At 36.4% G+C, this 15,554-nt stretch overlaps 2 protein-coding genes across 2 annotated transcripts; one reads left to right on the plus strand and one right to left on the minus strand.

The window, feature by feature from the left end:
• Positions 1–2,843: 2,843 nt before the first annotated feature.
• LOC141671353 (uncharacterized) lies at positions 2,844–3,720 on the plus strand. Its single transcript, XM_074477562.1, has one exon. It carries the CDS (start codon positions 2,879–2,881, stop codon positions 3,593–3,595), a length of 717 nt encoding a protein of 238 aa, XP_074333663.1. The 5' UTR covers positions 2,844–2,878; the 3' UTR covers positions 3,596–3,720.
• On the minus strand, positions 3,721–9,092 carry LOC141671352 (ultraviolet-B receptor UVR8). Its single transcript, XM_074477561.1, has 5 exons — positions 8,952–9,092; positions 8,635–8,814; positions 5,581–5,616; positions 5,300–5,424; positions 3,721–5,217 (listed from the first exon to the last, which is right to left on the minus strand). Exons 1-5 carry the CDS (start codon positions 9,040–9,042, stop codon positions 3,937–3,939), a joined length of 1,713 nt encoding a protein of 570 aa, XP_074333662.1. The 5' UTR covers positions 9,043–9,092; the 3' UTR covers positions 3,721–3,936.
• Positions 9,093–15,554: the final 6,462 nt, after the last annotated feature.

The following is a 15,554-nucleotide window of genomic DNA, read 5'->3' on the forward strand; positions in this document are numbered from 1 at the left end:
AAAATTAAAATAATTTTTAATATATAAATAAAAAGTCTGGATAAATCATAATTCGGCCCGATCCGGCCCGGCCCGCGGGCCTAAAACGAGTCTTATATTTCTTAGGAAGTCCTATCCGGTCTGGCCCGATTTTTAAAAAAGTCAGGCCCGATCCGTTTTTAAAAGAATCGGACTTTTTAAAATCCGGATAAAATCCAATCCAATAGCTTTTTTGTGCATCTATATGTGCACTTACCACAAAACTGGAAAATATCCATAATTTAGAAATAAAAACTTTGTGACATATTTTACGGGATACCAAAAAGAGTCTATACTTGAGCACGGTTGGATAGCTCAAGTGGTAAAGGGCTTATCCTCTGTCGTCCCAGATCCTGGGTTCGATCCTGGCTCATCCCGAGAATTGTTGATAACAGATACTCATTTGTAAGGCTATAAGCCAAAATTAGTCAAAAAAAAAGAGTCTATACTTTAGAGCATCTTAACTGGGGTGCGGGAGTCGAAATTTATGTGAAATGTTATTCTTGGTTTGGTGCCTCCGTGCTTAAGTTGTCCATATAACTAGGGCTGTCAAAGGGATAATTCAGATACAGGCTATCCGTATCTGCATCCGCAATTATCGGATTCGAATACGGATAATATCCGCTTTATTTCAGATACGGATAATATCCGTTTTTTTTCGAATATGAATGCGGATATTTCAGACGAATATCAAATTTTTTGAATTTTTTGTTGCCCCTACCGTTTTGACGATGATTATAGAACATTTTCTACGATTAAATACAAATAATATATATATATATATATAAAGTATGTGTACAATTATATAAAATTTGTATAAACGTATTATTTAATACATTTACACACACTATAAACTAAAAAATAAATTTTAAATTATATATAATTATATATTTATATAATTTAAATATCATATTTGTATTTAGTTTCAGATTCGAATATCCCGAATTCGGATACGGATAATATCCGTTTTTTCTCGGATACGGATAATATCTGCTTTTTCTCGGATACGGATACGGATTTTTCGAACGAATATCGGATTTTTCGAATTTTTTTAACAGCCCTACATAGAAGTTGATAATTCCTGGCATTAAAAAACACAAATTCTTATTTAAAAATATATATTGAAAGTCTATGTTAGTGCGAAATGTGACAGGGATAAAATGAAAATAAAATGCTACAATATAACATGATCATTATTTGAAAATTAAATTAAACCAATATGAAAATTATCTCAGTCTGAAAATTTAACCGAAATAGTCTGAAATACTAGATCATATTAGAACTTAGAACCGATCAAAACTTAATAATATATTATCCAAACCGAAATAACCGGAATAAGTAAAATTCATACTTAAAATAATTTTATGTCTATGATAATATAATTATTTAATCATAATTTTTGGTAAGAAAATACATTATATTATGTTAAAAATATTATATTTAATGGAAAGATATTTTTTTTAAGTCTCAAATTTGAAAAAAAATGAATAAGTTATTATCCGTAAATATTCGAACCAAATATTGTACGATCTTAACTGAAATTTCTTCCAAATTAGACACAAACAAAATTACATTGGATCTCATTTGAATGGTCTCCAAAATATCATTATCCGAGAATAAATTCGATCCAAAATTGATATGATCCAAAATCGGCCCGATTATCTGAATTTACAGGTCTACTAGACGCCCATAAATCGCCTCTATCAAAGTGCTCTTAGCCCTACATGTAGGATGGACATTTCACCCACCCCTATCCGATCCTATCCCCGCTACAAGCGGATCGAAGATTTGGGAAATTTTTCTGGTTCAGGACGGGAAACTGGAAAAATTATTTAAAAAATTGGTAGATCGAGGGCGGGGATGGAAAAAATTATTAAAAAAATCTAGGATCGGGGCGGGGCGGGGATTATAATATCCTCGCCTAGTTCCCCGACCCTAAACCCCGATTATTATATTTAATATAAATAAATAATAATTTACACTTGTATTAATCAAAATATTATGAATGAAAATAATGCATATATATTTTTAAATTTTAATTTTTTTGATTATATGAATTTTTATAGTAGAATATGATTTAATAAAAATAATTTTAATACTATATTTTATTATAAATACATTTCAATTCGAAGTGCTATTTAAAATTTGATATTAAATTTAAAACATATTTATATGTCATGATTTATGAAATTATTTTTGTAAAAAAATAAATTAAAAATATTTATAATGTGATTTATTTAAAAGAATATTAGAATTCCTGATTATTCTCGAGGATCCCTGTTAGGGGTGGGGATCGGGGAGTATAATAGTGCGTATTCGGAGATCGGGTGGGGATAGCACACACCGAACTCGAGTCGAAAAACAGAGTCGAAAAACCTGAGACCCATCCTTACATGAAAACATAGTCGAACGACGTATTTATAGACCCTCGCCAAAAAATGGTTTTTCTTAAAGAAAATTAAAAATTAATTGAAAAATATAAAATTGTAATAAGGTTAAAATTGATAAATATGAAACTGATTGAATAATATATTGTAGCATATATAACATGAACTACCTAGCAGTTTGAAAGCCAACAAGCAGTATAACCTAACAAATGTCCTTAACAAATGTCCTTAGCTTTCCTTCAACTTTCACCTTGAAAACACTTTAACCTCCCCCAGCCGCAATGCCTCACGTACCATACACAATTTGGCAAAGGATCCTATCTAGTTGCGTACATCCCTTCTACGTAACCCCTTCAACAATCTAACATGTTCTACTATTGCTAATGCTTCCTATATATGAACCCATTTGTTCATATATTTCATCTTGTGTTCCTAATATTCTCCTTACTTTTCACAAGTCTTAACGAATATATATGGAGTCAGTTGGCTCAAACTCACCCTCGTCCAACAATAACCGCCCCCAACGCCGTTTCTGCCCCACGCAACCCTTAGCCGAACGCGTAATTCGCGCACTCCGCCACGGCCTTCGCCTCCTCCACCGCTCCTCCGCCACCTTTTACATACTTGGCGCCACTGCCAACGTGTACACCGTCACTATATCATCTACCCCAACATGTTCATGCCCTGACCGTACCACTCCATGCAAACACATACTCTTCGTCTACATTCAAGTCCTAAACATCTCCCTAGACGATGCATGTCTGTGGCGGAGGACTCTACGTCCTTGCCAGCTACAACGCCTACTCTCTGCCCCTATGTCCAACAAAGCCATAGCCGGAGCTAGCATTCGCGAAAGATTTCATCAGCTATTTTTCCAAGAAACACAATGTGGTGGTACTAGTAGTAGTAATGCTAATCAACAATCTTTAAAAATCGAAGATGGGACGTTATGTCCTGTTTGTTTGGAGGAAATGACATTGCAAGAGAAGCTTATTGCATGTGCCACGTGTAATAATTTGATACATGATGAATGCATGACAGCATGGAAGAAAAGTAGCCGGAGAAGGTCGATTAGCTGTGTGATTTGTAGGGCAAGGTGGAAATCAGCTAGGGATAGGGAAGATCAGATTAAATATTTAAATTTATCAGCTTATGTAAGGAATCAGGATGACATGGTACAAGCTGATTGAAACTGTAGGAGTTGGTAGTTAGGATTCCAATTCAAAAATGTGTAGTTGCATACCTTGCATAAAGTTTATTTACTTGGATATCAGTATATGTACATGCAATAAAGGGAAAAAAGACTTATTGTGCATTGTTTTCTTATTTTTTCTTTTATTCCATTGAAGTAACTAAAAAAACAAGATTGGATTGTATTTGTACAAGTCCAGTCCCCCAAAGGGATTAAGATTGTCAACATAAAAGTATAACCATAATACAGAAAGATTATTATACAGCTTGTTCACAAAGTTCAGAGCACATCAGCTAGCCATTATTCATAATTATCTTCTTCTTTTTAAGCTAAGCATAATTATCTTCTTTCATCTAGACACTCCTTGATTATTTCCTTTATTCTTTTCTTCATCAGCTTGTCTTTGATGTCTGCAAGCATGCTTCTGTAGAAAGTCTCCAAACGAGCTAGTTTTGCATGATCTGATGACTCCAGCATGTTCTCCCATTCTCTTGCAATATCAAAAGTACCTGTGTTCTGCAATGTAATGGGAATATCTTGTTCCCGAAACGGTTTTCCAAAAACTGAACCATGCAGTATGCTTGTATACTTTTCCATTGTAGAGAGTTTCATTTGAAGGAGTTTCATCTCCTCCAGTGCTGCAGATAGTCGTCTTTTATCCTCGGTGTCAACTTGATCTTTTAGTATGCTCTGTTTATCTCCACCGCCGTTGGCTGGTATCTCTTCCTTATCATGGTTTCCCACTGGTGGCCACAATACAGTACTCGGATCCATACAATTAATTGTGTTACCATTTCCAAGAAGGCCACTCTGTCCTCTTCCCCATGACCAAAGTTTATATCCACCAGCAGCAGCAAGAATAGTATGAGCAGCTCCGCACACAATTTGAACGGGTTCAGGAAATCTTGGCCCGTATAGCTCAGTACATGAAATTAATCGGGGATAAAGAGCATCCCCCGCATCTGTGCTGGTAAAAGTGGCATCGGGGCATAAGCCATAGCCTTTCTCCATTCCCCATGACCAGACATCCCCAGCAGATGAAACCACACTGGTGTGAAATAAGCCACAGTCAACAGAAATCAGGAAAACATTGTTTGGCAAGTCTTTTACAGGTTTAGGAAATAAAGCACTTTGGGTGGTTCCTTGGCCCAGTTGCCCATTATCCCCAAGGCCAAACGTCAAGCACAAACTTTCTGATTTGTCACTTGAGCTCTTTTTATAAGCAAGAACAGCTGTGTGAGACCCCCCACATGCTACATCATAAACTGCCCAGGGTGATTCAATGTTAAAGGTATTAATTATTTCTGGACTCAACCTGTTCTCTTTATCTCCCAAGCCCAACTGGCCTTGACGGTTGACGCCCCAAGAATAACATATAAGATCACCACCACTGGGTGTTTCACAGGCACTGACTAGGGCCACAACATGCTCATTTCCACATGCAGCCTTAACAACAGTGTGGCCGCGAAAATCTCGGACAGGTACAGGGGTGGAACTGCTGGAATGTAAGAGTTCTGCCTCACCACCTAATATGTTCTGCGGGTAATTGCCCCACATCCACAAAGCCCCGAGACTGTCAATAGCAAGTGACATCATTCCTCCAGCTTTGACGGATAAAATCTGAAATGACATATCAAATAATGAGAAAGTTATACTAAGCCAAGCACCTGGGGTTTAAGCTTGATCTGGAATTGCTTCAAACCTTCAATGCTGGTTTAGTCTTCATTTTCGACCCATCTGTTACTGAATCAGGTGACTCCAGATCATGGAACCCTTCTACCAAATGTGGGAGAGAAGAATTCTCTCCTTCATAGCCTAGTTGGCCATCTATGACAAAGTCAAGGATGTGAATTATGAATAGATAACATAACAATGGAAGGCAAGAAGATCACAAAGCCGGAAGTTTTGCTCTTTACTTTTTCCACTACAAGTTTGGTTAGTTTAAAGAATGTTTAAAATATAAAGGCATTTGCTTTAGGATACAACTGTTGTAACCCCAACTCCAAACTGATCCATCATCTGCACACATATAAACATAAAGAAATATCATTAGAAATCCTACATTCAACCCCAAAATCAGAACTGAAAAATTTTCACGTGGCATCATATGCACCAACAAAAAATAATAGCACTATTAATATATTTACTTCAAATTCAGCTCAGTCATGTACTTGGAATTTTTGTATTATATATTCAGAGCCGGGAAATTATCGGATTTAGTCAACTAGGCCATATTTCTTATAATAAAATATGCAATTGAGTAAGTTTCTCCTGCTACTAACGCCTTGAGCTGCTCCTGCCCCTACCACCTTGAGGGTTTTAAAAGAACCGGTAACTTAACATGGCATCAACACCAGATTCGATTGCCTCCGACCCCCTACTTTCTCTTAATTTAAAATTGTGGACACTTGGCTAATTTTTGACCCAAAGATGGACCCCAAATATGGATCCCAAGAAAAAATTCTTCTGACTCAAAAATGTAATTTCGAGTGGGAGGGAGTGTTGGAACATAATATAAGACCATGGAAAGCCCTCCACCTAACACTTTAAATTCTTAGGAGAATTGGTGACTTGACTAAATTTACTACACCAATTTGCATAGGGTATTAGTCGCATAATATTTGGACGGTGTTATGAACAGAAAACAAAGATAAGCAAACTGTTGTTTTATCTCTCATTAAGCAGGGAGAAATAATTTCTGTCAGGAAAAAGAATACCAATCAAATTTGAAACTGTCGATCAAATACTTAACTTTAAAACCAAAATATAAGTACAAAAAAAGATGAAAATAAAATATTACTCTAGAAGATAAACTAAATTGTATCTCAAAGTTCCCTCTCGAATGCAATAAAATTACTGTGGTCCGATGAAGCCATTGAGGCAAGGCAATGAGATGCTATGTGCGAGATAATGAGTGGGAAGTTTGTTTAGTTTGGTGGTCAAAAATCTTTCATCTTTTATTTCTGAATACAAACTAACTGCGAGCATCTCTGAACTTTACTGGAGTTCAAAATTTAAAAACTCAGAATAGTGTACCTGAGTTGCTGATAGTAATTTATCTCTATGCAGAATTGATAATGGCCAGGTAACTTTAAAAAATAAAGACTAATGACCAGTAAATTTTGAATTTCTAGGGAATAGTAGTATAGTTCTCACTTGGTAAGAAAGTGGTGAGGCTTGCTACACACTGTTGTGAAATTGCATTACCATGATTAATCCCAAAAGATGAATCCGATCTTTACTTTTTAGTAGGGGTAGAGTATCGGGTAATGGGTCAGATTTGTGTTGGGTTTGTTGTACTCCCTCCTGGGTCAATCCGAGTCCGACCTGTTAGTCCCGGGTCAACCCAAAAATGACTCATTTTGACCCGTAAATAAGTAAAAAAACTTTTATATATATATATATAGGGGAATGATCAAATACAAACTAAAATTAAAATAGAAACTTAGAACTAATCTAAGCCATTAGATCTACCTAATCTAATGGTCCCCCCTAAATCATACCACCCAACTATCCTGCACCCTCCCACACCCAATTTCAGCTTTTCCCCTCCATTTTTAATTTGATATTTCCCGTCAAACCGTCATTTTTTTTTAAATCCGACTTCACTGTATTTTTCTACATCTCTCAACGATCGATTTGCATACCATATGTGTTATATTTCAAATTAATTTAAAAAAAAAAATTATTTGGTTTTTAGTTTCCATTCTAAATTAGTTTCTATTGGAGTAAGATTAACTTTATCAGATGATATATGAATTAATATTATTTAAATTATATGTACATATATCTTAAATGTATACAAATATCTAATGAAAATTTATATATTTTATATAATTTACCATATATAATACATTTTTGGGTCGGGTTCGCGTATTTTGGGTCAACCGAAACTGGCCCATTATTTTCGGGTAAATTTTAACCCTACCTGAACCCGACTGGAAATTCAACCCAAATTCGTTATTTTTCCGTGTCGGATTCGTGTCTGGTTTATCGTGTCAAATTTTGTCAACCTTACTTTTAAGACGGAAAGAATATACTTGCGCTAAAAGCTTATAGTTGTGTGCAATATCCCATAACAATTATATTGCATTTTATTCACATTCTTTCCTTCTAGAACAAAATGGTTGGTCCTGAACGAGACTTGGTGACAGTGAAAGAAGTCGACAAAAGCAGAGGTTATAATGGATGTAAAAGAAAAGACGAGATTTTTGAAAAATTAGGAATTGGAAAGTTGACAGAAAAATGGAAGGTTGAATTAGTAATTCTGTGTACGTCTATATAATATGGTTAGTGGATGAAGCATTAAGCTCAAGTGTTTAGAAAACATACTAATTAAATTGTTACATCTTTGACTATAGAAGGATTAGTTAGTATTACATATATAGTACCGGCCTAGGCAACTTGATTAGGTACAACTATATAATATTGTTTACTGCAACATGCAAGCAAGATTTTGTGAGAACAGTAGCATCATATGAGGAATTGTGCAAAGTAAAGACATGTGTTTCGGACAACTATAATTTATACAGCCTGAGGCAATGTCTGTAATCTGTAGAGATGTCAAGCTTCCAAGACTTAATGACAATCTACGTGGTGAAAGTACTGTTGATTTGCACAGCACACAAACTGACCATAATACAGGAAGAATAACATTTTACAACAAGGAGGAAGCAGTCTAGGTGTGGAAGAATACCACTATTCTACAGCAAAAAAGAATGATACCTACAACAAGAGTAATCTTATGTAAAAAAACAGAGAAACTACTAACACTTAGAAAATTTAGAACTTGAAAATTTAGTTAGAAATTGTTATCATCACTAAAACCGGACACCTCAACCTGTCTTGGAAAACATTCATCACCAACACTTTCCAACATAACACAAAATTCAACATTATATCCTCAATCTATAACACTATTCTCATCATACAAGTACTTAAACTAATAAGACAATGCAAAAACAGTACAATTTAATAATTCACGCTAACAAAGGAATCATAACAGAAGACAATTTGCGAAAAATGTAATCTTTATACCTGCTAGTGCTAAACTATGATACGAACCGGCCGCAATTCCAACAATCTTGACCTGATCAATCTCTCCTCCGTTCTCGTCCAATTCAAATTTGACTCGAGTTGGGATAAGCTCATCAGCCTCACTACCAGTGCCAAGCCTACCAAACATCCCTCTCCCCCAAGAATACACACTCCCATCACCTGTTTTAAAAACATATTACAACATAATATAATAATTTTCACTTAAAAATGTTACATATTACACATAAATGTGTGTGATGTTTGTATCTATGTATAGAATTGTGATGGGTTTTTAAAGTAGTAAAATGGGTATTTACCTGTAAGCGCGAGAGTGTGAGATTCTCCGGCAGCTAATTGGATTATTTTATCCGGCAAGGTGCCGAAATCTTGATGTTTTCCGACGTCCATTATTAGTTTAGGCGTCGTATCTTGTTGGGCTACTTTTTCAATTTGTACCTTTTCATATTTATATTTTCAATTTACTAGCGAACATGTTATAACATTTATAATTTATAATTTTTTTTTTGAACTATATAATTTATAATTTTATTATTTTATATAAATAAATTATAAAAATAATAATTATATATTATTGAGATTAATGAAATTAAAATATGTACTTATTATTTTGTATGTATCAGATTCAAACTTTTTATCGTAAAAATCTTAAAATGTCCTATTCCTATTACAGTCTAAGACACTTGGTTGCCCACGTGTAGAGCCCATAGGGGGAGTCTGAGATGATTTGGTATTATTTATCTTAAATACTGTTTGCTTAATTTATTTATTTTGATTTATTAATTATATTTTTATATTATAATTTGAATTTCTAAAATTAATTTTGAAAATATTTGATTTCTTGCAAAAGAGTTAGAAAAAAAGTTAAATGCAATTAGAAATTAAGTTCGATAATAATTCATAGAGTTTGTAATTATATTAGATACATGATATCATTTTTTTAATAAAATTATATTTATTTAAATTTTATTTTGGAAAGTGTTAGCATACTTTTTTAATACAGACCAAACGAAACCATGTTTCGCTTATAGTAATGTTAGTATTGTTTTTTTAATATTTTTTTAAAGTTTTTTCTTAATCTACAATTTATATTATTATATTATAATTTGAATTATTAAATTTAATTTTATTTGATTCCCTGCAAAATAGGTAAGAAAGAAGTTGAGTCCAATTATAAATGAAGTTGAATAATAATTCGTAAAATTTATATATATATTAGATATATGATTTAAATTTTCTTTAATAAAATTATAATTATTTAAACTTTTATATTAGAGAAAATATAAAAATCACACCCACTTTTTATTTTATCTTACGGATTTTGAACGTCAAGCCTTGTGCACTTAGTTGATGTGAATGGATCTAGTGAAACAAGTTCCTGACGTAAAAATCTGGTCCTTGCGTATTTCTTTAGAGTTGCTCGGTTTCTTGGCAGGGTTTTGTATGTTTTTAATGTTAATGTGTTCATAAATCGAGTTTTTGTGTATATCAACCTTGGAGTTTTTCAGATGTATATAGGCATGATTGAATGAGTGGCTGAGGAGCTAACCTAGATCGGAGCCCCCCGCCAGCTGAAAATTACCAAATCGACAAATTCTAAAATTGTCTATATTGAAAATACTCAATGATAACTCCTGGTGGCGGGGCTGCTCCTTCGACGTCGTCCTGAATTCTTCGCCGCTGTAGAGGTATAGCTGTGGTTGAGTTCCTACAAAACAACGCCGGAAGCGGGGTTGGAGTCCCGCGGCGCCTCCGGCGTGAGAGTAAGAACTAATTTTTTGGGAAGATGAAGATAAATACGAATGCAAGGTGGCTGTGCGTGATGAAAGAATGATTAACCCCAAAACCTCACTTTCTTGGGCCATTTATAGCCCAAGGGTAGGGTTTTGGGGTTGGTACCTTTAGATCATAGCCATTGGTTCTGGGAGCGGAGGACACCTGGCTGGAGTGGATACTTTATACGTGTCAGCGCGAAACTGGCCGAGGAATGTTCTAAGGATCCTCTGACACGTGCCCTGATTATTCCCATGATTGATGTGTGACACTTGTCCCCGTCACGTGTCTAGGCCAACGTCTCACGTGCTGAGATTTATCAGGGTTATGCTTGCGGGACTGAGCTAGTTAGGAGTGGTAGTGTGCGGGACTACTCCTTCCTAGAGCTGCGTGGAGTCAGGGGCCTAGGAGTAGCCCTCCCAGGAGCTGCATGGAGTTAGGAGCTTAGGAGTAGTCCTTCCAGGAGCTGTATGGGGTTAGGAGTTTAGGAGTAGTCCTTCCAGTAGCTGTATGGAGTTAGGAGCTTAGGAGTAGTCCTTCCAGGAGCTGTATGAGTTAGGAGCTTAGGAGTAATCCTACCAGGAGCTATATGTACTATCATGTGCCCCCCACTCCCTTATGCGGATTTTCTGGATGGGGGAGTGAATTTGTGTTTGTCTGTAGAATGTGAGCTTTTGATTGTTGTGTTAGAAGAATTTGGGCTTTTCTTGCCCCCCAGTCCGGATTGCGCAGAGTTCGGCGAATCAGGACTAAGGTGGTTGTCCTTTTCAGGAGATGAGCTTTTCGTGCCCCCCAGTCCGGATTGCGCGAGTTCGGCGAATGAGGGCTAAGGTGGTTGTCCTTGTCAGGAGTTGCGCTTTTCTTGCCCCCTAGTCCGGATTGCGTAGAGTTCGGCGAATCAGGACTAAGGTGGTTGTCCTTGTCAGGAGATGAGCTTTTCGTGCCCCCCAGTCCGGATTGCGCGAGTTCGGCGAATCAGGGCTAAAGTGGTTGTCCTTGTCAGGAGTTGCGCTTTTCTTGCCCCCCCAGTCCGGATTGCGCTGAGTTCGGCGAATCAGGACTAAGGTGGTTGTCCTTATTAGGAGTTGCGCTTTTATAGCCCCCAGTCCGGATTGCGCAGAGTTCGGCGAATCAGGACTAAGGTGGTTGTCCTTGTCAGGAGATGAGCTTTTCGTGCCCCCCAGTCCGGATTGCGCGAGTTCGGCGAATCAGGGCTAAGGTGGTTGTCCTTGTCAGGAGTTGCGCTTTTCTTGCCCCCCAGTCCGGATTGCGCAGAGTTCGGCGAATCAGGACTAAGGTTGTCGTCCTTGTCAGGAGTTGAGCTTTTCTTGCCCCTCAGTCCGGATTTCGCTGAGTTCGGCAAATCAGGACTAAGGTGGTTGTCCTTGTCAGGAGTTGAGCTTTTCTTGCCCCCCAGTCCGGATTACGCTGAGTTCGGCGAATCAGGACTAAGGTGGTTGTCCTTGTCAGGAGTTGAGCTTTTCTTGCCCCCAGTCCGGATTCCGCTGAGTTCGGCGAATCAGGACTAAGGTGGTTGTCCTTGTCAGGAGTTGAGCTTTTCAGTCCCTTGGTTCGGATTAAATTGAGTGGTGGAGTCCGAACTTGGAAGTTGAAAGGTTTTTGGTATTTCCCCCCCATAATTTGAATTGTTACAGTTGTCTTTTTTCAAAAGACGTGTTGTAATAATGACTCTCCAATAATGACCGCTCATGATGAGCGGTTAGGATTGTGCCACGTGTCGTGGCGATTAGGTTTTTTACCACGCCTATAAAAGGCAGTCCCTCCCCTCTTTTTTTTATCTTCTTTTCTCTTGCTCTTGCTTTCCTTTTCTTCTCAATTTCTTTGAAGCTTTTCCGTCGGGATTTCTTGCTGGTGTGCCGCCGTTGCCCGGTCTTCTCCAATCTCTCTGTAATCTTTTCATTTGTAAGTTTCCTTCTCTTCTTTTCTTTCTTTGCTTCTTTCTTTTAGTTTGTTGTCCGATTGGGTTTTGTGTTTCTGCTATATTGCTTGTATGCTGTTGTGTTTAGTTTTTGGTTTAATTCTTGTGTATATCTGTATGTATATAGTTTTTTGGCATATTTTGGTGTTTTAATTTTGGTTGATAGTGTTTCTGGAATTAGGGTTTTTTGTTAGGGTCCAGATTTAGATACCTAGTCCGGACTAATAGGCTAGGATTTGGAGTTTGTAATTGGTTGCTGATTTTGTGTTATCGTGATATCTGATTCGGAGTAATAGGCTAGTTTTGAGTCCGGAGTAGCTTTTAGTTTTCGGGTTTTGGTTCTCCGGACTGTTTGCTTTTGACTTGTAATAAAATTGAACATAGTGTAGTCCGGACCATGTAGCTTTCAAGATAAATAAACTGTAGGATTTTAGACTAACCTTTGTCACTTGTTTTAGGTTTATTGTAACACCCCCCAAATCCGGGGTCGGGGATTCGGGTTATCACGAGTTCCATTTCCCTTAATAACACCCAATCTTAGTAAACAATCAACTACTCTGTACTGTGACCCCACAATAAACACACACACCACAAGTTATAGTCTCAGAGATGAATATCCAAAAATAATCACAAGTCGTTTTATTCCACAATTATAAGCCAGTACACCTTAAAAGGGTTTCTGAATAAATTTACATTTTCTTTGCCATTATTACAATTGATAAAGATACATAAGTCTGGTACATCAAAAGTTGAAAGCCTAGCCTATTGGTAGTTCCTACCTCAGCTACAACGACATCAATGCCTATAGGAAACTGCGGAACGTTTCCTAATCGCTTGCGAATCGGGAGCTTGGTCCTGTTCATCTTTTCAATCTGTTGTTGTGTGATGGAAGAAGAAAGCAAGGGTGAGCAGCAAGCCCACCAAAATAATATGTATAATGAATGATTAACAATATATGAGCCTTCTCATAGTACTCATGAAAGTCTTGGTCAAAAGAAATGAACCAAGTTTGATCTCTTAATGCGATGAAGTCGCAAAATATTCAGTATATGTACATATATACTTTTCACAATCTTTGAAGTCCTCTGACATGTATAATATACATAGAGTTCCAGTTTATAACTGTATAAAAATATCGTTGCAATGTGATCTCATATATCTAACCTTGTGTCAACGTTTTTCTGAAAATCTTTGACATGCACAAGATAATCATTTACTAGATATAAGTTTAAAAGATGAAGTTACCAGATACTCCAATATACTTATATCTTTTCCAAATACTACTTGAACTACCACCGTTCAAGTTATAATTAGTTTCAAAAGTTCATCACATAGATGAGACTACAAGACAAGACTTGTATAGAATAAAGCTTAAAAATATCATCAAAATAAAATGAAGTTACGAGATACTTCATTTGATGCAAACATCATTTTGAAAACTCGACCCTGCCAACACTCAACAATCGCCCAGCCGTAGCCTTTCTATCGAAGTGCTCTGGGTAGTGTTGCAGAAATATCGAATTGGATGATGAACTCATTACGGGAGTTTGCCGCGCTAGGAAGACCACTTACGATGATCAGTCGCAGTAGTGCAACCCCACCATTTTCTACATGTAGAGGAGAACCTGTCGGATTTACTTGTCAACCGAACACTGGACTCCTAAGGAATGGACCGTCTTAGCGGAAATTCCAGGCCATTTGGGCCAATATAATAAGGGTGGGCCGGCGCGACTCGACCACTTACGCCACTCCTAGTTCAGATGAAATCCATGACTCTGAAACGTAAAGCTCGTCCCCCTTTTCCCCAAGTAGAAACTTGTTAATACGGCTCCACCAAGAAGTCGTATCTAGTTGGAAAGGAAAACTCACCGATATTTTCCAGGCGATGCCTGTTATTGGATTAACTTGTTCCAAGAATTTTACTTCCCGAGTGTTGGGTAAGTAATCAAAAACTCTTTTATCAAAATAGCAACCTTGTTGCGAATATAAAACACACCACAGAGCCGGATCCCTCAGGTTTTGAGTGAGTATTTAAATCCCCTTCGAAAGGAGGATCTTAAATATAAAAAAATGAGTTTTGGGATCCGCCCTAACTTTTAAAATCATTTTGAAGACTCGAAAACATTTTTAAGAATGTTTGGAGTGATGCTGATTTAATAACATAAATCAGTCCCAATATATTAGAAAATATATGAATATTATTATTTAAATAATATTCCTATAAAGAATAATCTTTATAAAAATAATTGAAGTAGAAGTTGTAAAACTTATACTTGAAATGAATATTAAATAACCAAAGATATACTTATACGAAAGTAATATCTTTATTTGAATAATCAAAAGTGAGTTTGATTATCGACACATTATTCTTTAATAAAGTAAAGAATATTAATTAGTAAATAATCGGAGTCATAAGTCCTCGAATGAATATTCAAAATAATATTCATTAATAAAATAAAGGGAGTCATAATTCCTCGGATGGATATTCAAGTAATATTCATTAAATAATATAAAGTTATCGAATAAACCTTATTCGATTAATAGTTTTTAAAAATTATAACCATATATATATAAAATATATATATTATACTTGGGAACATCGACTCCCGGTTTAGAAATATGTGCACCTTTTTATCCCCTACTAAGGGTAACTCAAATACCTCTTATCTCTAGCATATGTATTATGCAACTATAAGCATTTTAACCAACAGATATATAATTCAAGAATATGAAACAGGCATGAATATATACCATATCACATACTACAATATATCGCAAGAATTTGCTAATAACAAATATGCATTTATCGCAAGATCATGCATATACACATATACATCACAACAACAGTTATACGGGTAGAAAACTTGCCTGAGCGACTGGGGGTTACAAATGGCTCGGGACGAGTCTGGTAACCTATAAACAACATGTAAGTTGGAATTAAACCAAAGTCACTTGTAAACCTATACTTTAACCAAACTAGACTCTAATGCTCGCTTTGCCCTTACTGATTCTCTTAAGTCGCTCGAGTACCCTCGGCTCCACCATTTTTAATAAATTAACCATTATGAGTTTTAAGGAGATTCTTTCGCGAGTGTCTTACCAACTGCCTAACACACTTTACATAAATGTTTCATACTCCAATTAGCCCTTTTAGGTATTTAATCTATATTTCAAAGTAAGGCGAGGGGTA

Source organism: Apium graveolens, chromosome 7, assembly GCF_009905375.1.
Source record: "Apium graveolens cultivar Ventura chromosome 7, ASM990537v1, whole genome shotgun sequence".
Lineage (NCBI taxonomy): Eukaryota > Viridiplantae > Streptophyta > Magnoliopsida > Apiales > Apiaceae > Apium > Apium graveolens.

Bases quoted from the DNA above. Each gene is read 5' to 3' on its own strand.
- LOC141671353 (XM_074477562.1), top strand. From the start codon at position 2,879: ATGGAGTCAGTTGGCTCAAACTCACCCTCGTCCAACAATAACCGCCCC.
- LOC141671352 (XM_074477561.1), bottom strand. From the start codon at position 9,042: ATGGACGTCGGAAAACATCAAGATTTCGGCACCTTGCCGGATAAAATA. The intron at 5,617-8,634 runs GTATAAAGATTA...ATATGTGTGCAG, and splicing joins TCATAGTTTAGCACTAGCAG to ATGATGGATCAGTTTGGAGT. The intron at 5,218-5,299 runs GTTTGAAGCAAT...ATGTCATTTCAG, and splicing joins AGACTAAACCAGCATTGAAG to ATTTTATCCGTCAAAGCTGG.